At 48.8% G+C, this 27,931-nt stretch overlaps 2 protein-coding genes across 2 annotated transcripts; both read left to right on the forward strand.

Moving 5' to 3' along the window:
* Positions 1–1,468: 1,468 nt before the first annotated feature.
* LOC137377240 (S-antigen protein-like) lies at positions 1,469–15,101 on the forward strand. The gene is made up of 7 exons (XM_068046781.1): positions 1,469–1,523; positions 7,598–7,927; positions 9,010–9,314; positions 10,350–10,733; positions 11,208–11,684; positions 13,865–14,285; positions 14,389–15,101. The coding sequence occupies exons 1-7, from the start codon at positions 1,469–1,471 to the stop codon at positions 15,099–15,101; spliced, it is 2,685 nt and encodes an 894-aa protein (XP_067902882.1).
* Positions 15,102–16,779: 1,678 nt separating this feature from the next.
* On the forward strand, positions 16,780–27,292 carry LOC137377241 (S-antigen protein-like). The gene is made up of 7 exons (XM_068046782.1): positions 16,780–16,800; positions 19,798–19,962; positions 21,010–21,291; positions 21,779–22,465; positions 24,289–24,495; positions 25,316–25,626; positions 27,097–27,292. The coding sequence occupies exons 1-7, from the start codon at positions 16,780–16,782 to the stop codon at positions 27,290–27,292; spliced, it is 1,869 nt and encodes a 622-aa protein (XP_067902883.1).
* Positions 27,293–27,931: the final 639 nt, after the last annotated feature.

Consider the following 27,931-nt stretch of genomic DNA (forward strand, 5'->3'; position numbering starts at 1 on the left):
GCCTTGAACTACTGCAGTCCACATGTGTTGTAGATGCACCCATTAGCGTTAGGGAGGGAGTTCAAGGATTTTGCCCCAGCAACAGTGATATAGTTCCAAGTCAGGATGGTGTGTGGCTTGAAGGGGAACTTGCAGCTTGTGGTGTTCCCATGTATCTGCTGCCCTTGTCCTTCTAGGTAGTAGCGGTCAAGGGTTTGGAAGGTGCTGTCGAATGAGCCTTGGTGAATTGCTGTAGTGTATCTTGTAGATGGTATACACTGCTACGCATCAGTGGTGGAGGGAGTGAATATTTAAGGTGGTGGATGGAGTACCAATCAAGCAGGCTGTTTTATCCTGGATGGTGTTGAGGTTCTTGAGTGTTGGAGCTGCACCCATCCAGGCAAGTTTAAATTTAGAGATACAGCACTGAAACAGGCCCTTTGGCCCACCGAGTCTGTGCCAACCAACAACCACTCATTTATACTAATCCTACATTAATCCCATATTCCCTACCACATCCCCACCTTCCCTCAATTCTCCTACCACCTACCTACACTAGGGGCAATTTACCTATCAACCTGCAAGTCTTTGGCTGTGGGAGGAAACCGGAGCACCCGGTAGAAACCCACATGGTCACAGGGAGAACTTGCAAACTCCGCACAGGCAGTACTCAGAATTGAACCCGGGTCGCTGGAGCTATGAGGCTGCAGTGCTAACCACTGTGCTGCCCCAAGTGTATTCCATCACACTCCTGACTTGTGCCTTGTAGATGGTGGACAGGCTTTAGGGTGTCAGGAGATGAGTTACTCGCTGCACGATTCCTAGCTTCTGACCTGTTCTTGTAACCACGGTATTAATATGGCTACTCCAGTCCAGTTTCTGGTCAATGGTAACTCCCAGGATGTTGATGGAGAATTCAGCATTTGAATGTCAAGGGGAGGTGTTTAGACTCTTCTTGGCGATGGTCATTGTCTGGCACTTCTGTGGCATGAATGCTAGTTGTCAGTTATCAGCCCAATCTGAAAATTGTTCAGGTCTTGCTGCATGCAGGCTTGGGTTGCTTCAGTATCTGAGAAGTTGTGAATGGACTAAACACTGCAATCATCAGCAAATATCCCAACTTTTGACCTTCTAATGGAGGGGCGGTTATTGACAAAGTAGCAGAAGTTCCCTGAGGAACTGAGATAATTGACCTCCAACAACCACAACCATCTTCCTTTGTGCTAGGTATGAGTCTAACCAGTGGAGAGATTGCCCCCTGATTCCCATTGACTCCAGTTTTGCTAGGGCTCCTTGATGTCAAGGGCAGTCACCCTCACCTCGCCTCTGGAGTTCAGCTGTTTTGTCCACAATTGGATTAAGTGGAATGAGGTCAGGATTTGGGTGGCTCTGGCGGAACCCAAACAGCATCAATGACGTTATTGGTAATAGCAATGCCAACGGCTTTTGGAAGCTTTAATGTAGACAAGTCTGAGGAGAGGATGGGAATATGGGGCTGTGTGAGATCAGCCCGAGAGACCTAAATTCAGCAGAGGCTTCCTCCTGTAATCAGATTTATGTTCTTTAAATCAGCAGACTATTAAACCCAATCTCAGCTATACTTCATAATCACTTTCTGACTTCCCTCCTCTTAGTTCAGTTCCTGTTTTCAGCTCTGGTGCTGTGTTCTGGTTTTCACATTGGTTCTGTTTTGTTTAAATTGGGCCTGGGTTGTTCAGATATCTAGGACCCCAGACCAAACCCTGTTAGCACTGGGGCCACTTCTCTGGTGCAAACTGAATCTGGTGGAAGGGAGAGCCTGCATATTTCACAAACTGCACATATAATTTCATCGTCCATAGGGAGAACTATGGATCCCAGTTCTTGATTATAAATCCTGCTGCAGCCTGTCTCAATCCCATCTGTCTCTAACTTCACTTAGAAATACATAGAATTTACAAGACAGAACCAGGGCATTTGGCCCAACCAGTCTTGCATCAGTGTTTACCCTTCACATGACCACTTCTAATCACATTTAGCTGCCCTATTCCCATATCCCTTCAACCCCTTTTCCTTCATCCATCTGTCCAATCTAATATTGTATGGCTCCTGAGACATCATTAATTTGGACAAACTTAGCTTGGTTTCTAGACCTTCAGTCAAAAGCGGTTTTGGAATTTACATTATTCTGTGTGTGGAATAATTAATTGGTTTCTTATCAAGTGTGAATGACTGAAGCAGAAAGAATGAAGAACTGAATTATGTTTCTGAAAGCATAGGGAGATTTGGATAAGCTCAAGTGCAGGCTGGGAGGCCAACTAGGAGATCATTGGAATGGTGCAGTCTAGAGGTAACAGAGGCATGGATGAGAGTTTGAGCAGCAGATGAGCTGAGGCAGGGGCAGAGATGGACATCTTAGAGGTGAATGTCGGCAGTTTTAGTGATGATGTAGATATGGGTCAGACATTCAGTTCTAAGTGAAACTGGACTCCAAGAATAGTCTGGTTCAGCCTCAGGCAATGGCCAGGGAGAGGGATGCAGCCAGTAGCTTCTGTGCTGTACACTCGATGTAACATCTACCATGAAGGAATCACTATTTAATGTGGTGATTCACTATCAGTGTAACTTAATTTTTTTGTGGTTGGAGCAGGGGAAGAGGCAGATACTCAACAGTTTCCCATCTCACATTGTGATGAAGAATTCTTGCCACAAAGTAAATGAGAAAATGTAACTTTAATTCACAACAGTATAATGAATAGACTGGAGAAGTCGGGGTTGTTCTGGTGCAGAGAAGAGTAAGAAGAGATTTGAAAGAGGTGTTTAAAACCATCAACACGTGTGATAAGGTAAATAAACTATTTCCAATGGCTGAAGGGTCGAGAACGGGAAGGCACAGATTTAAGTTGATTAACAAAAGAACCAGAGGTGACATAAGGGAATAAAAACAAGAAATGCTGGAACCACTCAGCAGGTCTGGCAGCATCTGTGGAAAGAGAAACAGAGTTAACGTTTCGGGTCAGTGACCCTTCATCGGTGACATAAGGGAAAACCTTTTTACGCAATACATGGTTAGGATTTGGAAAGCACTGCCTGATAGGGTGGTGGATACAGATTCAATAGTAGCTCTCAAAAGGGAATTGGATAAATACTTGGAGAAAAAAATTGCAGGAATCTGGTGAGGGAGTGGGACAAACCGGCTTGCTCTTTGAAAGAGCTAGTGCACCAGTCTGTGATTCTATGAACATGGCTGTGCTCTTCCCAATGGTTGGAGGAAATTTCTGCTCATCCAAGTGCTGGAAGTAGGATAAGCAATTTGACAAATCAAACATTGGAGTCGTTGAGAGAGGTGGTGGTGAGGTACGGGTGGAGCTGGGTCTCATCAGCATAAAGGTGAAAACTGTGCTTTTGGATAACACGGGGTAAATCTCCCAATAACCCCAAGGGGTAAAAGCCCAATTAACCCAAGGGGATAAACCCCCCCCAGGGGACAAATCGCCCAGTAATCTAGGGGATAAAACCCCCAATAACCCCAGGGGACAAATCACCCAATACCCCAGTGGATAAAGCCCCCAATCAAGGGGATAAATCCCCCAATAATCCAAGGCATCAATCCCTCAGTAAGCCAGGGGATAAATCACCCCAATAACCCAGGAGATCAAACCCCCACCCCTCCCCCCACGCAATAACCCAGGGGATAGCCCCCCAATAAACCAGGGGATAGCCCCCCCTCCCCCCCAATAACCCAGGGGGAAATAACTCCCTCAATAACCTAGGGGGAAAAACCCAATTATCTCAGCGGGATAAAGCCCCAAAAACACTGGGTGATAGATGCCCCAAAACCCAGGGATTAAATCCCAATAATCCAGTGGATCACACCCCCAATCACGTGCATGGTAAATTCCCTAATAACCCAGGGGATAAAGCTCCCACCTCCCCCGCCCCCCCAATCAAGAACCCAGGGGATAAATCCCCACATTAACCCAGGGGATAAAGCCCCCCCCCCCCAAATACACCAGGAAATAAAACCTCAAAAACCCAGGAGATAAAATCCCCAATAACCTAAGGGAATAAAACCTCAATAAGACCAGGGAATAAAACTCCAATAACCAAGGGGGATAAATCCCCCAGTAACCGAGGAGGCTAAAATCCCAAATAACACATAAAATCCACAATAACCCAGAGATTAAATCCCCGATAATTCAGAGAATAAACACCAAGTGACCCCATGGGATAAAACACCCAAAAGCCCCAGGGGTTAAATCAGCCAATAACACCAATGGATAATAGCCCCAAGGGATAAACCCCCCCCCCCCCCAAAACCTAGAGGATAAAACCTCAATAACCCTGTAATAAACCCACCGTATAAAACCCCCAATAATCCCAGGGGACAAAAGCTCCAACAACCCCAGGGGATAAAACTCCCAATAAACCCACCGAATAAAACCCCAATAATGCCAGGGGATAAAACCCCAATAAACCCAGGGGATTAAACCCCCAACAATTCCAGAGGAGATAACCCCCAACAACCTCAGGGGATAAAACTCCCAATAACCCCAGGGCATAAAACGCCCAATTACCCCAGGGGATGAAACCCCCAATTACCCCAGGGGATGAAACCCCCAATAACCCCAGGAGATAAAACCTCCAATAACCCCGGGGCATAAATTCCCCAATAACCCCCGGGTATAAAACCCCCAATTACCCCAGGAGGTAAAACCCCCAATAACCCTAGGGTATAAAACCCCCAATTACCCCAGGGGCTAAAACCCCCAATAACTCCAGGAGATAAAACCCCCAATAACCCTACGGGATAAACCCCCAATAACACCAGGGGATAAACCCCCGATAACCCCAGGGGATAAAACCCCCAATAACCCCTGGGGATAAAACATAGAAAATAGGAGCAGGAGTTGGCCATTCAGCTCTTCGGGCCTGCTCCGCCATTCAAAAAAGGTCATGCCTGATCATCTAATTCAGTACCCTGTTCCCGCTTTCTCCCCATATCCCTTGATCCCCTGACATTAAGAAATATACCTATCTACTTCTTGAATATATTTAATGACTTGGCCTCCGCTGTCTTCTGCGGTAGAGAATTCCATAGGTTCACTAGCCTCTGAGTGAAGAAATTTCTCCTCTCCGTTCTAAATGGTATAGCCCATATCCTGAGACTGTGACCCCTGGTTCTCGACTCCCCAGCCATCGGGAACATCCTCCCTGCATCTAGCCTGTCTAGTCCTGTTAGAATTTTATAGGTTTCTACGAGATCCCTTCTCATTCTTCTGAACTCTCGTGAATATTGGCCAAGTCAACCCAATCTCTCCACATACTACCATCCCAGGAATCAGCCTATTAAATCTTTGTACTCCCTCCAAGGCAAGAACATCCATCCTCAGATAAGGAGACCAAAACTGGACACAATACTCCAGATGTGGTCTCACTAAGGCCCTGTGTAACTGCAGTAAGATATCCTTGCTCCTGTACTCAAATTGTCTTGCAATGAATGCCAACATACCATTTGCCTTCCTCACTGCTTGCTGCACCTGAATGCTTGCTTTCAGCGACTGGTGCACAAGGACACCCAGGTCTCGTTGCACCTCCCTCTTTCCCAATCTATCACCATTCAGATAATATCTGCCTCATATTTATCCACGTTATACTGCATCTGCCATGCATCTTCCCCTCACCCAACTTATCCAAATCATATTGGAGCCTCTTTGCATCCTCCTCACACCTCACATTCCTCCCGCCCCCGCCCCCGCCCCCAGCTTTGTGTCATCTGCAAACTTGGATATGTTACATTTACTTCCCTCACCCAAGTCATTCATATATATTGTAAATAGCTGGGGCCCAAGCACTGATCCCCGCGGTACCCCACTATTCTGCCCGGCACCTGGAAAAAGACCTGTTTATTCCTACTCTCTGTTTCCTGTCTGTCAACCAATTCTCAATCCATGCCAGTATATTACCCCCAATCCCATGTGCTTTAATTTTGCACACTAACCTCTTATACGCAACGTTCTATAACCCAGGGGATAAATCCACCCAATAACCCAGAGTATAACACATCCCCACCCCCCCCCCCCCCCCCACCCCCTTAACACAGTGGACAAAACCTCAATAACCCCAGGGGATAAATCCCCCCAAAAAGCCAAGAAATAAAACACCCAATAATGCAGGGATAAAACCTCGATAACCCAGGGACTAAAACCCCCAATAAGCCAGGGGATCAAACCCCAACAACCCAGAGATAAGCCCCCAATAATCCAGGGAATAAAACCTCAATAACCCGAGGGAATAAATCCCAAAAAACTGATAACTGAAGAGGATAAAACCCCAATAACCACAGTGGATAAACTCCCAATAACCCCAGAGGATAAATCCCCCCCAACAAACCAGGGGGAAAAAAACAAAAACGCAGAGAATAAAACCCCCAATAGCCCCAGTGGATATAAACCGCAATAACCCAGGGAATAAAATCCCAATAACCCGAAGGATCAAACCCCAATAACCCAGGGAATCAAACCCCCAATAACCCAAGGGATCAAATCCCAATAACCCAAGGGATCAAATCCCCAATAACCCAAGGGATCAAATCCCAATAACCCAAGGGATCAAATCCCAATAACCGAGGGAATCAAACCCCCAATAACCCAGGGGATCAAACCCTCAATAACCCAGGGGATCAAACCCCCAATACCCCAGGGGATCAAACCTCCAATAACCCAGGGGATCAAACCCCCAATAACCCAGGGGATCAAACCTCCAATAACCCAGGGGAACAAACCCCCAATAACCGAGGGAATCAAACCCCCAATAACTCAGGGGATCAAACCCCCAATAATCGAGGGGATCAAACTCCCAATACCCCAGGGGATCAAACCTCCAATAACCCAGGGGAACAAACCCCCAATAACCGAGGGAATCAAACCCCCAATAACTCAGGGGATCAAACCCCCAATAATCGAGGGGATCAAACTCCCAATACCCCAGGGGATCAAACCTCCAATAACCTAGGGAATCAAATCCCCAATAACTCAGGGGATCAAACCCCCAATAACCCAGGGGATCAAACCCCCAATAACTCAGGGGATCAAACCCCCAATAACCCAGGGGATCAAACCTCCAATAACCCAGGGGATCAAACCTCCAATAACCCAGGGGAACAAACCCCCAATAATCGAGGGGATCAAACTCCCAATACCCCAGGGGATCAATCCCCCAATAATCGAGGGGATCAAACTCCCAATACCCCAGGGGATCAAACCTCCAATAACCTAGGGGAACAAGCCCCCAATAATCCAGGGGATCAAGCCCCCAATAACCCAGAGGATCAAACCCCCAATAATCCAGGGGATCAAACCCCCAATAACCCAGGGGATCAAGCCCCCAATAACCCAGGGGATCAAGCCCCCAATAACCCAGGGGAATAAATCCCCAATAACCCAGGGGAATAAATCCCCAATTACCCAGGGGATCAAATCCCCAATAACCCAAAAGGTTCAAACCCTCAATAACCCAGGGGATCAAACCCCCAATACCCCACGGGATCAAACCTCCAATAACCCAGGGGATCAAACCTTCAATAACCCAGGGAAACAAACCCCCAATAATTGAGGGGATCAAACCCCCAATACCCCAGGGGATCAAACCTCCAATAACCCAGAGGAACAAACCCCCAATAATCCAGGGGATCAAATTCCCAATAACGCAGGGGATCAAACCCCAGGTAATCCAGGCGATCGAACTACCAATAACCCAGGGGTTCAAATCCCCAATAAGCCAGGCGAACTAACCCAAGTAACCCAGGGGAACAAAAGCCCCAATAACCCAGGGATCAAACCCCCAATAACTCAGGGGATCAAGCCCCCAATAACCCAGGGGAACAAACCCCCAATAACCCAGGGGATCAAATACCCATTAATCCAAAAGGATCAAACCCCAATAACCCAGGGGATCAAACAGCAAGTAAGTCAGCGGAACAAACCCCCAATCACCCAAAGGATCAAACCCCAATAACTCAGTGAAGCAAACCCCCAACAACCCAGGGGATCAAACCCCAAGTAACCAAGGGGATCAAACCCCAATTAACCCAGGGAATAAATCTTCCAATAATCCAGTGGATCAAACCCCCAATAACGCAGGGGATCAAATCCCAAATAACCCAGGGGCTCAAACCCCCAATAACCCAGGGGATCAAACCCCCAATAACCCAGGCGAACAAACCCAAGTAACCCAGGGGAACAAAAGCCCCAATAACCCAGGGGCTCAAACACCCAATAACCCAGGGGATTAAACCCCCAATAACCCAGGGGATCAAACCCCCAATAACCCAGGGGAACAAAAGCCCCAATAACCAAGGGGATCAAACCCCAAGTAATCCAGGAGATCAATCTCCCAATAACCCAAAGGTTAAGCCCATAAATATCTGAAGGGATAACACCCCAATAACCCCAGGGATTACAACGCCCAATAACACAAAGGATCAAATCCCTACAACACAGGGGATCAAACCCCCAATAACCCAGGGGATCAAACCTCCAATAACCCAGGGGATCAAACCTCCAATAACCCAGGGGAACAAACCCCCAATAATCGAGGGGATCAAACTCCCAATACCCCAGGGGATCAAACCTCCAATAACCCAGGGGATCAAACCTCCAATAACCCAGGGGAACAAACCCCCAATAATCGAGGGGATCAAACCTCCAATAACCCAGGGGATCAAACCTTCAATAACCCAGGGAATCAAACCCCCAACAACCCAAGGGATGAAATCCCAATAACCGAGGGAATCAAATCCCCAATAACCCAGGGGATCAAACCTCCAATAACCCAGGGGAACAAACCCCCAATAATCGAGGGGATCAAACTCCCAATACCCCAGGGGATCAAACCTCCAATAACCCAGGGGATCAAACCTCCAATAACCCAGGGAATCAAACCCCCAACAACCCAAGGGATGAAATCCCAATAACCGAGGGAATCAAATCCCCAATAACCCAGGGGATCAAACCCTCAATAACCCAGACGAACAAACCCGCAAAAATCTAGGGGATCAAACTCCCAATACCCCAGGGGATCAAACCTCCAATAACCCAGGGGATCAAACCTCCATTAACCCAGGGGATCAAACCCCCAATAATCGAGGGGATCAAACCTCCAATAACCCAGGGGATCAAACCTCCAATAACCCAGAGGAACAAACCCCCAATAACCCAGGGGATCAGACCCCCAATAACCCAGGGGATCAGACCCCCAATAACCCAGGGGATCAAGCCCCCAAAAACCCAGGGGATCAAACCCCCAAAAACCCAAGGGATCAGACCCCCCCAATAACCCAAGGGATCAAACCCCAGGTAATCCAGGCGATCAAACTACCAATAACCCAGGGGTTCAAATCCCCAATAACCCAGGGGTCAAAACCCCAATAACTCAGGGGATCAAGCCCCCAATAACCCAGGGGAACAAACCCCCAACAACCCAGGGGATCAATCCCCCAATAACCCAGGGGATCAAACCCCAAATAATTTGGTGGATCAAACCCCCAAAAACCCAGGGAATAAATCTTCCAATAATCTAGGGGATCAAACTTCCAATAACACAGGGTATCAAACCCCAAGTAACCCAGGGGATCAAACCCCAAGTAACCCAGGGGATCAAACCCCAAATAACCCAGGGGATCAAACCCCAAATAACCCAGGGAATCAAACCCCAAATAACCCAGGGGCTCAAACACCCAATAACCCAGGGGATCAAACCCCCAATAACCCAGGGGATCAAACCCCCAATAACCCAGGGGAACAAAAGCCCCAATAACCCAGGGGATCAAACCCCAAGTAATCCAGGAGATCAATCTCCCAATAACCCAAAGGTTAAGCCCATAAATATCTGAAGGGATAACACCCCAATAACCCCAGGGATTACAACGCCCAATAACACAAAGGATCAAATCCCTACAACACAGGGGATCAAACCCCCAATAACCCAGGTGTTCAAAACCCCAATAAACCAGGGGAACAAACCCCCAATAACCCAGGTCTTCAAACCCCCAATAATCCAGGGGATCAAACCCACAATAACCCAGGGGATCAAACCCCAAGTAATCAAGGGGATCACATTCCCAATATCCCAGAGGTAAAGCCCCCAAAAACCGAGGGCATAAACCCCCAATAACCCCAGGTGATCAAACGCCAAATAGCCCAGGGGATTAAACCCCCAATTATCCAGTGGATCAAATCCCAAGAACCCAGGGGATCAAACCCCAATAACCCAGGGGATGAAAACCCAATAACCCAGGGAATCAAACCCCCAAAAGCCAGGGGATCAAACATAAACTAATCCAGGGGATCAAACCCCCAAAAACCCAAGGGATCAATCTTCCAATAACCCAGGGGATCAAACACCAAATAACGGAGGGGATCAAACCCCAAGTAACTCAGGGGATCAACTCCCAAGAAACCAGTGGATCAAACCCCAAAAGCCCAGGGGATCAAACTCCCAATAAGCCAGGGTATCAAACCCCCAATAACCCAGGGGATCAAACCCCAAGTAACCCAGGGGATCAAACCCCAAGTAACCCAGGGAATCAAACCCCCAATAGCCCAGGGGCTCAAACACCCAATAACCCAGGGGATCAAACCCCCAATAACCCAGGGGATCAAATCCCCAATAACCCAGGCGAACAAACCCAAGTAACCCAGGGGAACAAAAGCCCCAATAACCCAGGGGATCAAACCCCAAGTAATCCAGGAGATCAAACTCCCAATAACCCAAAGGTTAAGCCCATAAATATCTGAAGGGATAACACCCCAATAACCCCAGGGATTACAACACCCAATAACACAAAGGATCAAATCCCTATAACCCAGGGGATCAAACTCCCAAAACCCCAGGGGATCAAACCCCCAATAACCCAGGGGATCAAACCCCCAATAACCCAGGGGAACAAAAGCCCCAATAACCCAGGGGCTCAAACACCCAATAACCCAGGGGATCAAACCCCCAATAACCCAGGGGATCAAACCCCCAATAACCCAGGGGAACAAAAGCCCCAATAACCCAGGGGATCAAACCCCAAGTAATCCAGGAGATCAATCTCCCAATAACCCAAAGGTTAAGCCCATAAATATCTGAAGGGATAACACCGCAATAACCCCAGGGATTACAACGCCCAATAACACAAAGGATCAAATCCCTACAACACAGGGGATCAAACCCCCAATAACCCAGGTGTTCAAAACCCCAATAAGCCAGGGGAACAAACCCCCAATAACCCAGGGGATCAAACCTCCAATAACCCAGGGGAACAAACCCCCAATAATCGAGGGGATCAAACTCCCAATACCCCAGGGGATCAAACCTCCAATAACCCAGGGGATCAAACCGCCAATAACCCAGGGGAACAAACCCCCAATAATCGAGGGGATCAAACTCCCAATACCCCAGGGGATCAAACCTCCAATAACCCAGGGGATCAAACCTCCATTAACCCAGGGGATCAAACCCCCAATAATCGAGGGGATCAAACCTCCAATAACCCAGGGGATCAAACCTCCAATAACCCAGAGGAACAAACCCCCAATAACCCAGGGGATCAGACCCCCAATAACCCAGGGGATCAGACCCCCAATAACCCAGGGGATCAAGCCCCCAAAAACCCAGGGGATCAAACCCCCAAAAACCCAAGGGATCAGACCCCCCCAATAACCCAAGGGATCAAACCCCAGGTAATCCAGGCGATCAAACTACCAATAACCCAGGGGTTCAAATCCCCAATAACCCAGGGGTCAAAACCCCAATAACTCAGGGGATCAAGCCCCCAATAACCCAGGGGAACAAACCCCCAACAACCCAGGGGATCAATCCCCCAATAACCCAGGGGATCAAACCCCAAATAATTTGGTGGATCAAACCCCCAAAAACCCAGGGAATAAATCTTCCAATAATCTAGGGGATCAAACTCCCAATAACCCAGGGTATCAAACCCCAAGTAACCCAGGGGATCAAACCCCAAATAACCCAGGGGATCAAACCCCAAATAACCCAGGGAATCAAACCCCAAATAACCCAGGGTCTCAAACACCCACTAACCCAGGGGATCAAACCCCCACTAACCCAGGGGATCAAACCCCCAATAACCCAGGGGAACAAAAGCCCCAATAACCCAGGGGATCAAACCCCAAGTAATCCAGGAGATCAATCTCCCAATAACCCAAAGGTTAAGCCCATAAATATCTGAAGGGATAACACCCCAATAACCCCAGGGATTACAACGCCCAATAACACAAAGGATCAAATCCCTACAACACAGGGGATCAAACCCCCAATAACCCAGGTGTTCAAAACCCCAATAAACCAGGGGAACAAACCCCCAATAACCCAGGTCTTCAAACCCCCAATAATCCAGGGGATCAAACCCACAATAACCCAGGGGATCAAACCCCAAGTAATCAAGGGGATCACATTCCCAATATCCCAGAGGTAAAGCCCCCAAAAACCGAGGGCATAAACCCCCAATAACCCCAGGTGATCAAACGCCAAATAGCCCAGGGGATTAAACCCCCAATTATCCAGTGGATCAAATCCCAAGAACCCAGGGGATCAAACCCCAATAACCCAGGGGATGAAAACCCAATAACCCAGGGAATCAAACCCCCAAAAGCCAGGGGATCAAACATAAACTAATCCAGGGGATCAAACCCCCAAAAACCCAAGGGATCGATCTTCCAATAACCCAGGGGATCAAACACCAAATAACGGAGGGGATCAAACCCCAAGTAACTCAGGGGATCAACTCCCAAGAAACCAGTGGATCAAACCCCAAAAGCCCAGGGGATCAAACTCCCAATAAGCCAGGGTAACAAACCCCCAATAACCCAGGGGATCAAACCCCAAGTAACCCAGGGGATCAAACCCCAAGTAACCCAGGGAATCAAACCCCCAATAGCCCAGGGGCTCAAACACCCAATAACCCAGGGGATCAAACCCCCAATAACCCAGGGGATCAAATCCCCAATAACCCAGGCGAACAAACCCAAGTAACCCAGGGGAACAAAAGCCCCAATAACCCAGGGGATCAAACCCCAAGTAATCCAGGAGATCAAACTCCCAATAACCCAAAGGTTAAGCCCATAAATATCTGAAGGGATAACACCCCAATAACCCCAGGGATTACAACACCCAATAACACAAAGGATCAAATCCCTATAACCCAGGGGATCAAACTCCCAAAACCCCAGGGGATCAAACCCCCAATAACCCAGGGGATCAAACCCCCAATAACCCAGGGGAACAAAAGCCCCAATAACCCAGGGGCTCAAACACCCAATAACCCAGGGGATCAAACCCCCAATAACCCAGGGGATCAAACCCCCAATAACCCAGGGGAACAAAAGCCCCAATAACCCAGGGGATCAAACCCCAAGTAATCCAGGAGATCAATCTCCCAATAACCCAAAGGTTAAGCCCATAAATATCTGAAGGGATAACACCCCAATAACCCCAGGGATTACAACGCCCAATAACACAAAGGATCAAATCCCTACAACACAGGGGATCAAACCCCCAATAACCCAGGTGTTCAAAACCCCAATAAGCCAGGGGAACAAACCCCCAATAACCCAGGTCTTCAAACCCCCAATAATCCAGGGGATCAAACCCACAATAACCCAGGGGATCAAACCCCAAGTAATCAAGGGGATCACATTCCCAATATCCCAGAGGTAAAGCCCCCAAAAACCGAGGGCATAAACCCCCAATAACCCCAGGTGATCAAACGCCAAATATCCCAGGGGATTAAACCCCCAATTATCCAGTGGATCAAATCCCAAGAACCCAGGGGATCAAACCCCAATAACCCAGGAGATGAAAACCCAATAACCCAGGGAATCAAACCCCCAAAAGCCAGGGGATCAAACATAAACTAATCCAGGGGATCAAACCCCCAAAAACCCAAGGGATCGATCTTCCAATAACCCAGGGGATCAAACACCAAATAACGGAGGGGATCAAACCCCAAGTAACTCAGGGGATCAACTCCCAAGAAACCAGTGGATCAAACCCCAAAAGCCCAGGGGATCAAACTCCCAAAAAGCCAGGGTATCAAACCCCCAATAACCCAGGGGATCAAACCCCAAGTAACCCAGGGGATCAAACCCCAAGTAACCCAGGGAATCAAACCCCCAATAGCCCAGGGGCTCAAACACCCAATAACCCAGGGGATCAAACCCCCAATAACCCAGGGGATCAAATCCCCAATAACCCAGGCGAACAATCCCAAGTAACCCAGGGGAACAAAAGCCCCAATAACCCAGGGGATCAACTCCCAAGTAATCCAGGATGTCAAACTCCCAATAACCCAAAGGTTAAGCCCATAAATATCTGAAGGGATAACACCCCAATAACACAAAGGATCAAATCCCTCTAACATAGGGGATCAAACTCCCAATAACCCAGAGGATCAAACTCCCAATAACCCAGGGGATCAAATCCCCAATAACCCAGGGGATCAAACTCCCAATAACCCAGGGGATCAAATCCCCAATAACCCAGAGGATCAAACTCCCAATAACCCAGGGGATCAAATTCCCAATAACCCAGAGGATCAAACTCCCAATAACCCAGGGGATCAAATCCCCAATAACCCAGGGGATCAAACCCCCAATAACCCAGGGGATCAAACTCCCAATAACCCAGAGGATCAAACTCCCAATAACCCAGGGGATCAAACTCCCAATAACCCAGAGGATCAAACTCCCAATAACCCAGGGGATCAAATCCCCAATAACCCAGGGGATCAAACTCCCAATAACCCAGAGGATCAAACTCCCAATAACCCAGGGGATCAAATCCCCAATAACCCAGGTGATCAAACTCCCAATAACCCAGAAGATCAAACTCCCAATAACCCAGGGGATCAAATCCCCAATAACCCAGGGGATCAAATCCCCAATAACCCAGAGGATCAAACTCCCAATAACCCAGGGGATCAAACCCCCAATAACCCAGGGGATCAAACTCCCAATAACCCAGAGGATCAAACTCCCAATAACCCAGGGGATCAAACCCCCAAGAACCCAGGGGATCAAACCCCAATAACTCAGGGGATCAATCCCCCAAGAACCCAGGGGATGAAAACCCAATAACCCAGGCGATCAAACACCCAATAACCGAAAGGATCAATCCCCAATAAACCAGGGGATCAAACCCCACGTAACTCAGGGGATCAAACCACAAATAATCCAGGTGATCAAACTCCCAATAACCCAGGGGATCAAACCCCAAGTAAGCCAGAGGATCAAACCCCCAATAACATCGTGGGACAAATCCCCAATAACCCAGGGGATCAAACCACCAATAAACCTAGTGGATAAAAACCACAATAACCCAGGGAATAAAACCCCAATAGCCCGAAGGATCAAACCCCAATAACCCATGGGACCAAACCCCCAAGAACCCAGGGGAACAAACCACCAATAACCCAGGGATCAAACGCCCATTAACCCAAAAGGATCAAACCTCCAATAACCCAAAGGATCAAACTGCAATAACCCAGGGGATCAGACCCCCCAATAACCCAGGGGATCAGACCCCCAATAACCCAGTGGATCAATCCCCAATAACCCACAGAATAAAACCCCAATAACCCAAAAGGATCAAACACCAATACCCAGGGGATGAAACCCCATGTCACCCAGTGAATCAAACCCCCAAAAGCCCAGGGGCTTAAACCCCCAATAACCCAGGGGATCAAACACCCAATAACCCAGGGGATCAAACCCCAAATTACCCAGGGGATCAAACCCCAAATTACCCAGGGAATCAAACACCCAATAACCCTGGGGATGAAACCCCCAAAAACCCAGGGTATCAAACCTCAAGTAACCCAGGGGATCAAATCCCCAAGAACCCAACGGATCAAACCCCAATAATCCAGGGTACCAAACCCCAAGTAGCCCAGGGGATCAACTCCGAATAACCCAGGGGATCAAACCCCAAGTAGCCCAGGGGATCAACTCCGAATAACCCAGGGGATCAAACCCCCAATATCTCAAAGGATGAAACCCCAATAACCCAGGGGATCAAACCCCCAAGAACCCAACAGATCAAACCCCAATAACCCAGGGTACCAAACCCCAAGTAGCCCAGGGGATCAACTCCTAATAACCCAGGGGATTAAATCCCAATAACCCAGGGGATCGAACGCCCAATAACCCAAAGGATCAAACACCCAATAACCCAGGGGATCAAACCTCAAGTAATCCAGGGGATCAAACCCCCAATAACCCAGGGTACCAAACCCCAAGTAGCCCAGGGGATCAACTCCTAATAACCCAGGGGATTAAATCCCAATAACCCAGGGGATCGAACCCCAATAACCCAAAGGATCAAACCCCTATAACACAGGGGATCAAACACCCAATAACCCAGGGACTCAAACCCCCAATAACCCAGGGGATCAAACCCCAGGTAATCCAGCGATCAAACTCCCAATAACCCAGGGTTCAAATCCCCAATAAGCCAGGCGAACAAACCCAAGTAACTCAGGGGAACAAAAGCCCCAATAACCCAGGGGAACAAACCCCCAATAACCCAGGGGATCAAATACCCATTAGCCCAAAAGGATCAAACCCCAATAACCCAGGGGATCAAACCCCCAATAACCCAGTGGATCAAACCCCCAATAACCCAGGGGATCAAGCCCCCAATAACCCAGGGGATCAAACCCCCAATAACCCAGGGGATCAAACCCCCAATAACCCAGGGGATCAAACCACAAGTAACCCAGGGGAATTCTCTTTGGCCTCCTTATCTTGAGAGACAATGGGTAAGCGCCTGGAGGTGGTCAGTGATGTGTGGAGCAGCGCCTGGAATGGCTATAACGGCCAATTCTAGAGTGACAGGCTCTTCCACAGGTGCTGCAGAAAAATATGTTTGTCGGGGCTGTTACACAGTTGGCTCTCCCCTTGCGCCTCTCTTTTTTCCTGCCAACTACTAAGTCTCTTTGACTCGCCACACTTTAGCCCCGCCTTTATGGCTGCCCACCAGCTCTGGCGAACGCTGGCAACTGACTCCCACGACTTGTGATCAATGTCACAGGATTTCATGTCGTGTTTGCAGACGTCTTTAAAGCGGAGACATGGACGGCCGGTGGGTCTGATACCAGTGGCGAGCTCGCTGTACAATGTGTCTTTGGGGATCCTGCCATCTTCCATACGGCTCACATGGCCAAGCCATCTCAAGCGCTGCTGACTCAATAGTGTGTATAAGCTGGGGATGTTGGCCGCCTCGAGGACTTCTGTGTTGGAGATACGGTCCTGCCACCTGATGCCAAGTATTCTCCGGAGGCAGCGAAGATGGAATGAATTCAGACGTCGCTCTTGGCTGACATACGTTGTCCAGGCCTCGCTGCCAAAGAGCAAGGTACTGAGGACACAGGCTTGATACACTTGGACTTTTGTGTTCTGTGTCAGTGCGCCATTTTCCCACACTCTCTTGGCCAGTCTGGACATAGCAGTGGAAGCCTTTCCCATGCGCTTGTTGATTTCTGCATCTAGAGACAGGTTACTGGTGATAGTTGAGCCTAGGTAGGTGAACTCTAGAACCACTTCCAGAGCGTGGTCGCCAATATTGATGGATGGAGCATTTCTGACGTCCTGCCCCATGATGTTCATTTTCTTGAGGCTGATTGTTATGCCAAATTCGTTGCAGGCAGCCGCAAACCTGTCAGTGAGACTCTGCAGGCACTCTTCAGTGTGAGATGTTAAAGCAGCATCGTCAGCAAAGAGGAGTTCCCTGATGAGGACTTTCCGTACTTTGGACTTCGCTCTTAGATGGGCAAGGTTGAACAACCTGCCCCCTGATCTTGTGTGGAGGAAAATTCCTTCTTCGGAGGTCTTGAACAAATGTGAAAGCAGCAGGGAAAAGAAAATCCCAAAAAGTGTGGGTGCGAGAACACAGCCCTGTTTCACGCCACTCAGGATAGGAAAGGGCTCTGATGAGGAGCTACCATGTTGAATTGTGCCTTTCATATTGTCATGGAATGAGGTGATGATACTTAGTAGCTTTGGTGGGCATCCAATCTTTTCTAGTAGTCTGAAGAGACCACGTCTGCTGACGAGGTCAAAGGCTTTGGTGAGATCAATGAAAGCAATGTAGAGGGGCATCTGTTGTTCACGGCATTTCTCCTGTATCTGACGAAGGGAGAACAGCATGTCAATGGTCGATCTCTCTGCACGAAAGCCACACTGTGCCTCAGGGTAGACATGCTCGGCCAGCTTCTGGAGCCTGATTAGAGTGACTCGAGCAAAGACTTTCCCCACTATGCTGAGCAGGGAGATTCCACGGTAGTTGTTGCAGTCACCGCGGTCACCTTTGTTTTGATAGAGGGTGATGATATTGACATCGCGCATGTCCTGGGGTACTGCTCCCTCGTCCCAGCACAGGCAAAGCAGTTCATGTAGTGCTGAGAGTATAGCAGGCTTGGCACTCTTGATTATTTCAGGGTAATGCTGTCCTTCCCAGGGGCTTTTCCGCTGGCTAGAGAATCAATGGCATCACTGAGTTCTGATTTGGTTGGCTGTATGTCCAGCTCATCCATGACTGGTAGAGGCTGGGCTGCATTGAGGGCGGTCTCAGTGACAGCATTCTCCCTGGAGTACAGTTCTAGGTAGTGCTCAACCCAGCGGTCCATTTGTTTGTGTTGGTCAGTGATTATGTCCCCTGATTTAGATTTGAGGGGGGCGATCTTCTTGATGGTTGGCCCAAGAGCTCTCTTAATGCCATCATACATTCCTCTGATGTTTCCGGTGTCTGAGGCCAGCTGAATATGATTGCATAGGTGTTGCCAGTAGTCGTTTGCGCAGCGCCTGGCTGTTCTTTGTGCAGTGCTTCTGGCTGCTTTAAGTGCTGCGGATGTTAACTCGCTGGGGGCTTTCTTGTAGTTCAACAGTGCAATGCGCTTCGCAGCTAGGACAGGTTCCAGCTCTTCATTATGAGATTGAAACCAGTCTGCATTTCTCTTCGCACTTTTGCCGTAGGTGGTCAAAGCTGACTCATAGATGGCGTCTCTGATGTGGGCCCACTTGGTCTCAGCATCCCCTGTGGGAGTGTTTTGAAGGGCTATTACAAGTGAATTTAGAAATGTTTTAACTGCTGTGGGTGAGAAATTCTGCTCGTGTTGATGCGCGGGTGGCCCTTCTGCTTGGAATGATGCAACTTCTTTGGTCTGAGTCTAACCTTGCTGCACACCAGGGAGTGGTCAGTGTTGCAGTCCGCACTGTGGAAGCTGCGTGTGATTTGAACACTGTTTAAGACGGCTTGCCTTGTGACAATGAGGTCTAGCTGGTGCCAACGACGCGATCTTGGGTGCCTCCATGAAACCTGGTGACAGGGTTTAGTGTGAAAGAACGAGTTGGTGATGCAGAGGTTATGATAGGTACACAACTCAAGCAGTCTCTGCCCGTTTTCATTCATCCTTCCAACGCCATAGCGCCCAAGGCAGGAGGACCATGAGTCATGGTCGGCCCCAACCCTGGCATTAAAGTCCCCCAGCAGGAATAGGTGTTCGGTGTTGGGGATGCTGCTAATGATGTTATGGAGTTCCTCGTAGAACTGATCTTTAGCTTCAGGTGGGGAGCAGTGTGTTGGAGCATAGATGCTGAGTAGGTTTACTGGACCAGAGGTGGTGAGCAGTCGGATGGACAGTATGCGTTCCGAGCCATTTGAGGGAGGCTCTACCATGCTGAGCAAGGAGTTTCTGATGGCAAATCCCACTCCATGCTGTCTTGGTTCTTCAGGATCCCTGCCCTGCCAGAAGAAGGTGTCGTCTTGCTCTGCTAGAGATCCACTCGCGGGGAGGCGTGTCTCCTGAAGTGCTGCAATGTCGACATTGAATCTACTGATATCGTTGTCAATGATGGCGGTCTTCCGAGAATCGTTGATCTGTGTAAGGTCTTCCAACAGGCCAGGATTAAACCCACAATAACCCAGGGGATCAAACCGCAAGTAAGTCAGCGGATCAAACCCCAAATAACCCAAGGGATCATACCGCAATAACCCAGCGGAACAAACCCCCAACAAACCAGGGGATCAAACCCCAAGTAACCAAGGGGATCAAACCCTAATTAACCCAGGGGATCAAACCCCAATAACCCAGGGGATCAAACCCCAAGCAACCCAGGGGATCAAACCCCAAGCAACCCAGGGGATCAAACCCCAAGCAACCCAGGGAATCAAACCCCCAATAGCTCAGGGGCTCAAACACCCAATAACCCAGGCGAACAAACCCAAGTAACCGAGGAGAACAAAAGCCCCAATAACCCAGGGGATCGAACCCCAAGTATTCCAGGAGATCGAACTCCCAATCACCCAAAGGTAAAGCCCATAAATATCTGAAGGGATAACACCCCAATAACCCCAGGGATTACAACACCCAATAACACAAAGGATCAAACCCCTATAACACAGGGGATCAAATCCCCAATAACCCAAAACGATCAAACCCCAATAACCCATGGCATCACAATCCCAATTTCCCAGAGGTAAAGCCCCCAAAACCCGAGGGCATAAACCCCCAATAACCCCAGGGGATCAAATCCCAAGAACCCAGGGGATGAAACCCCAATAACCCAGGGGATTAATCGTCCCAGAACCCAGGGGATGAAACCCCAATAACCCAGGGGATTAATCGTCCCAGAACCCAGGGGATGAAACCCCAATAACCCACGGGATTAATCGTCCAAGAACCCAGGGGATCAAAACCCAATAACCCAGGGTATCAAATCCCCAATAACTCAGGGGCTCAAACTCCCAATACCCAAAAGGATCAAACCCCAATAACCCATGGGATCACAATCCCAATATCCCAGAGGTAAAGCCCCCAAAAACCGAGGGCATAAGCCCCCAATAAACCGAGCTGATCAAAACCCAATAACCAAGGGGATCAAACACCCAAAACCCAGGGGATCAAACTCCCAATAACCCAGGGGATCGATCTTCCAACAACCCAGGGGACCAAACCCCCAATAACCAAGGGGATCAAACACCCAAAAGCCAGGGGATCAAACACAAACTAATCCAGGGGATCAAACCCCCAAAAACCCAGGGGATCGATCTTCCAACAACCCAGGGGACCAAACACCAAATAACGTAGGGGATCAAACGCCAAGTAACTCAGGGGATGAACTCCCAGGAAACCAGGGGATCAAACCCCCAACAGCCCAGGGGATCAAACCCAAAGTAATCCAGGGGATCAAACCCCCAATAACCCAGGGGATCAAACCCAAAGTAATCCAGGGGATCAAACCCCCAATAACCCAGGGGATCAAACCCAAAGTAATCCAGGGGATCAAACCACCAATAAACCTAGTGCATAAAAACCACAATAACCCAAGGAATAAAACCCCAATAGCCCAAAGGATCAAACACCAATAACCCAGGGGATCAGACACCCAATAACCCAGGGGATCAAACCCCCAAAACCCAGGGGATCAAACACCAAATAACCCAGGGGATCAGACACCCAATAACCCAGGGGATCAAACCCCCAAAACCCAGGGGATCAAACACCAAATAACCCAGGGGATCAATCCTCCAATAACCCAGGGCATCAAACCACAAGTAACCCAGGGAAATAAACCCCCAATAACCCAGGGGATCAAACCGCTAGGAAGTCAGCGGATCAAACCCCAAATAACCCAGGGGATCAAATCCCCAATAACCCAAAGGATCAAACCCCAATAACCCAGCGGAAAAAAACCCCAACAACCCAGGGGATCAAACCCCCGGTTAACTCAGGGGATCAAACCACCAATTAACACAGGGGATCAAACCCCCAATTAACCCAGGGGATCAAACCCTCAATAACCCAGGGCATCAAACTCCCAATAACCCAGGGCATCAAATCCCCAATAACCCAGGGGATCAAACCCCCAATAACCCAGGGCATCAAACCCCCAATACCTCAGGGGATCAAACCCCCAATAACTCAGGGGATCAAACTCCCAATAACCCAGGGCATCAAACCCCCAATAACTCAGGGGATCAAACCCCCAATAACTCAGGGGATCAAACTCCCAATAACCCAGGGGATGAAACACCAAATAACGTCGGGGATCAAACCCCAAGTAATTCCAGGGATCAACTCCCAAGAAACCAGTGGATCAAACCCCCAATAGCCCAGGGGATCAAACCACAAAGACTCCAGGGGATCAAACCCCCAATAGCCCAGGGGATCAAACCGCAAAGACTCCAGGGGATCAAACCCCCAATAGCCCAGGGCATCAAACTCCCAATAACCCAGGGGATCAAACCCCCAATAACTCAGGGGATCAAACTCCCAATAACTCAGGGGATCAAACCCCCAATAACCCAGGGAATCAAACCCCCAATAACTCAGGGGATCAAACTCCCAATAACTCAGGGGATCAAACTCCCAATAACTCAGGGGATCAAACTCCCAATAACCCAGGGGATGAAACACCAAATAACGTCGGGGATCAAACCCCAAGTAATTCCAGGGATCAACTCCCAAGAAACCAGTGGATCAAACCCCCAATAGCCCAGGGGATCAAACCGCAAAGACTCCAGGGCATCAAACCTCCAATAGCCCAGGGGATCAAACCCCAAATAACCCAGGGGAGTAAACCCCCAATAACCCAGGGGATTAAACCCCCAATAACCCAGGGGATCAAACCCCCAATACCCAAAAGGATCAAACCCCAATAACCCATGGGATCACAATCCCAATATCCCAGAGGTAAAACCCCCAATAAATCGAGCTGATCAAAACCCAATAATCCAGGGGATCAAACCCCCAATAACCCAGGGGATTAAACCCCAAATAACCCAGGGGAGTAAACCCCCAATAACCCAGGGGATTAAACCCCCAATAACCCAGGGGATTAAACCCCCAATAACCCAGGGGATCAAACCCCCAATACCCAAAAGGATCAAACCCCAATAACCCATGGGATCACAATCCCAATATCCCAGAGGTAAAACCCCCAATAAAACGAGCTGATCAAAACCCAATAATCAAGGGGATCAAACACCCAAAACCCAGGGGATGAAACTCGAAATAATCCTGGTGATCAAACCCCCAAAAACCCAGGGGATCAATCTTCCAATAACCCAGGGATGAAACACCAAATAACGTCGGGGAACAACCCCAAGTAATTCAGGGGATCAACTCCCAAGAAACCAGTGGATCAAACCCCCAATAACCCAGGGGATCAAACCACAAAGACTCCAGGGGATCAAACCCCCAATAGCCCAGGGGATCAAACCAGCAATATCCCAGGTGATCAAACTCCCAATAACACAGGGGATCAAAACCCCAATAACCCAGGGGATCAAACCCCAAGTTAGCCAGAGGATCAAACCCTCAATAACATCGGGGGACAAACCCCCAATAACCCATGGGATCAAACCCAAAGTAACCCAGGGGATCAAACCACCAATAAACCTAATGAATAAAAACCACAATAGCCCAAGGAATAAACCCCCCATAGCCCGAAGGATCAAACCCCAATAACCCAGGGGATCAAACCCCCAATAACCCAGGGGAGCAAACCCCAATAACCCATGGGATCAAACCCCCAATAATCCAGGGGAGCAAACACTAAATAACCCAGGGGATCAAACCCCAAATAACACAGTGAATCAAACCCCCAAAAGCCCAGGGGCTTAAACCCCCAATAACCCAGGGGATCAAACTCCCAATAACCCAGGGAATCAAACACCCAATTAACCCAGGGGATCAAACCCCCAATTAACCCAGTGGATCAAACCCTCAATTAACCCAGGGGATCAAACTCCCAATAACCCAGGGCATCAAACTCCCAATAACCCAGGGCATCAAACCCCCAATAACCCAGGGGATCAAACCCCCAATAACCCAGTGGATCAAACTCCCAATAACCCAGGGGATCAAACTCCCAATAACACAGGGGATCAAACTCCCAATAACCCAGGGCATCAAATCCCCAATAACTCAGGGGATCAAACCCCCAATAACCCAGGGCATCAAACTCCCAATAACCCAGGGGATCAATCTTCCAATAACCCAGGGGATGAAACACCAAATAACGTCGGGGATCAATCCCCAAGTAATTCAAGGCATCAACTCCCAAGAAACCAGTGGATCAAACCCCCAATAGCCCAGGGGATCAAACCGCAAAGAATCCAGGGGATCAAACCCCCAATAGCCCAGGGGATCAATCTTCCAATAACCCAGGGGATGAAACACCAAATAACGTCGGGGAACAAACCCCAAGTAATTCAGGGGATCAACTCCCAAGAAACCAGTGGATCAAACCCCCAATATCCCAGGGGATCAAACCACAAAGACTCCAGGGGATCAAACCCCCAATAGCCCAGGGGATCAAACCAGCAATATCCCAGGTGATGAAACTCCCAATAACACAGGGGATCAAAACCCCAATAACCCAGGGGATCAAACCCCAAGTTAGCCAGAGGATCAAACCCCCAATAACATCGGGGGACAAACCCCCAATAACCCAGGGGATCAAACCCAAAGTAACCCAGGGGATCAAACCACCAATAAACCTAATGAATAAAAACCGCAATAGCCCAAGGAATAAACCCCCCATAGCCCGAAGGATCAAACACCAATAACCCAGGGGAACAAACCCCCAATAACCCAGGGGAGCAAACTCCCAATAACCCAGGGGATCAAACCCCCAATAACCCAGGGGATCAAGCCCCCAATAACCCAGGGGATCAAGCCCCCAATAACATAGGGGAACAAACCCCCAATAACATAGGGGAACAAACCCCCAATAACCCAGGGATCAAATCCCCAATAACCCAAAGTATCAAACTGCAATAACCCAGGGGATCAAACCCCCAATAACCCAGGGGAGCAAACCCCAAATAACCCAGGGGATCAAACCCCCAATAACCCAGGGGAGCAAACACTAAATAACCCAGGGGATCAAACCCCAAATAACACAGTGAATCAAACCCCCAAAAGCCCAGGGGCTTAAACCCCCAATAACCCAGGGAATCAAACTCCCAATAACCCAGGGAATCAAACACCCAATTATCCTGGGGATGAAAACCCCAAAAACTCAGGGGAACAAACCTCAAGTAACCAAGGGGATCAAATCCTCAATAACTCAGGGGATCAAACCCCCAAGAACCCAACGGATCAAACCCCAATAACCCAGGGTATCAAACCCCAAGTAGCCCAGGGGATCAACTCCTAATAACCCAGGGGATCAAACCCCCAATATCTCAAAGGATCAAACCCCAATAACCCAGGGGATCAAAACCAAATAACCCAGGGGATCAAAGCCACAATAACCCAGGGGATCAAACCCCCAATATCTCATAGGATCAGACCCCAATAACCCAGGGGATCAAAACCCACAATAACCCAGGGGATCAAACCCCCAATAACCCAGGTGTTCAAACATCCAAAAATCCAGAGGATAAAACCCGCAATAACCCAGGGATCAAACCCCAAGTAACCCAGGGGATCAAACCCCAAGTAACCCAGGAGATCAAATCCCCAATCGCAACGGGTCTCAAACCCCCAATAACCCAGGGGATCAAACTCCCAATAACCCAGGGGATCAAATCCCCAATAACCCAGGGGATCAAATCCCCAATAACCCATGGGATCACAATCCCAACATCCCAGAGGTAAAGCCCCCAAAAACCGAGGGGATAAGCCCCCAATAAACCGAGCTGATCAAAACCCAATAATCCAGGGGATCAAACCCACAATAACCAAGGGGATCAAACACTCAAAAGCCAGGGGATCAAACACAAACTAATCCAGGGGATCAAACCCCCAAAAACCCAGGGGATCGATCTTCCAACAACCCAGGGGACCAAACACCAAATAACGTAGGGGATCAAACGTCAAGTAACTCAGGGGATGAACTCCCAGGAAACCAGGGGATCAGACCCCCAATAGCCCAGGGGATCAAACCACAAATATTCCAGGGGATCAAACCCCAAATAACCCAGGGGATTAAACCCCCAATAACCCAGGGGATCAAACCCCCAATAACCCAGGGGATCAACCCCCATTAACTCAGGGGATTAAACCCCCAATAACCCAGGGGATCAAACCCCCAATACCCAAAAGGATCAAACCCCAATAACCCATGGGATCACAATCACAATATCCCAGAGGTAAAACCCCCAATAAACCGAGCTGATCAAAACCCAATAATCCAGGGGATCAAACCCCCAATAATCAAGGGGATCAAACCCCCAATAACACAGGTGTTCAAACATCCAATAATCCAGAGGATAAAACCCGCAATAACCCATGGGATCAAACCCCAAGTAACCCAGGGGATCAAATCCCCAATAGCAACGGGTCTCAAACCCCCAATAACCCAGGGGATCAAACTCCCAATAACCCAGGGGATCAAACTCCCAATAACCCAGGGGATCAAAACCCCAATAACCCAGGTGTTCAAACGTCCAATAATCAAGGGGATCAAACCCCCAATAATCAAGGGGATCAAACACCCAAAACCCAGGGGATCAAACTCGAAATAATCCTGGGGATCAAACCCCCAAAAACCCAGGGGATCAATCTTCCAATAACCCAGGGGATGAAACACCAAATAACGTCGGGGAATAAACCCCAAGTAATTCAGGGGATCAACTCCCAAGAAACCAGTGGATCAAACCCCCAATAGCCCAGGGGATCAAACCACAAAGACTCCAGGGGATCAAACCCCCAATAACCCAGGGGATCAAACTCCCAATAACCCAGGGGATCAAAACCCCAATAACACAGGTGTTCAAACGTCCAATAATCAAGGGGATCAAACCCCCAATAATCAAGGGGATCAAACCCCCAAAAACCCAGGGGATCAATCTTTCAATAACCCAGGGGATGAAACACCAAATAACGTCGGGGAATAAACCCCAAGTAATTCAGGGGATCAACTCCCAAGAAACCAGTGGATCAAACCCCCAATAGCCCAGGGGATCAAACCACAAAGACTCCAGGGGATCAAACCCCCAATAACCCAGGGGATCAAACACCAAGTAAGCCAGAGGATCAAACCCCCAATAACATCGGGGGACAAACCCCCAATAACCCAGGGGATCAAACCCAAAGTAACCCAAGGAATAAACCCCCCATAGCCCGAAGGATCAAACCCCAATAACCCATGGGAACAAACCCCCAATAACCCAGGGGAGCAAACTCCCAATAACCCAGGGGATCAAACCACCAATAACCCAGGGGATCAAACCCGCAATAACCCAGAGGATCAAGCCCCCAATAACCCAGGGGATCAAGCCCCCAATAACCCAGGGGATCAAGCCCCCAATAACATAGGGGAACAAACCCCCAATAACATAGGGGAACAAACCCCCAATAACCCAGGGATCAAACCCCCAATAACCCAAAGGATCAAACTGCAATAACCCAGGGGATCAGACCCCCAATAACCCAAAAGGATCAATCCCCAATAACCCACAGAATAAAACCCCAATAACCCAAAAGGATCAAACTCCAAATAATCCATGGATCAAACCCCAAATAACCCAGGGGATCAAACCCCCAATAACCCAGGGGAGCAAACCTCCAATAACACATGGGATCAAACCCCCAATAATCCAGGGGAGCAAACACTAAATAACCCAGGGGATCAAACCCCAAATAACACAGTGAATCAAACCCCCAAAAGCCCAGGGGCTTAAACCCCCAATAACCCAGGGAATCAAACTCCCAATAACCCAGGGAATCAAACACCCAATTATCCTGGGGATGAAAACCCCAAAAAGTCAGGGGAACAAACCTCAAGTAACCAAGGGGATCAAATCCCCAATAACTCAGGGGATCAAACCCCCAAGAACCCAACGGATCAAACCCCAATAACCCAGGGTATCAAACCCCAAGTAGCCCAGGGGATCAACTCCTAATAACCCAGGGGATTAAACCCCCAATATCTCAAAGGATCAAACCCCAATAACC

Source organism: Heterodontus francisci, chromosome 14 (genome assembly GCF_036365525.1).
Source record: "Heterodontus francisci isolate sHetFra1 chromosome 14, sHetFra1.hap1, whole genome shotgun sequence".
Taxonomy (NCBI): domain Eukaryota; kingdom Metazoa; phylum Chordata; class Chondrichthyes; order Heterodontiformes; family Heterodontidae; genus Heterodontus; species Heterodontus francisci.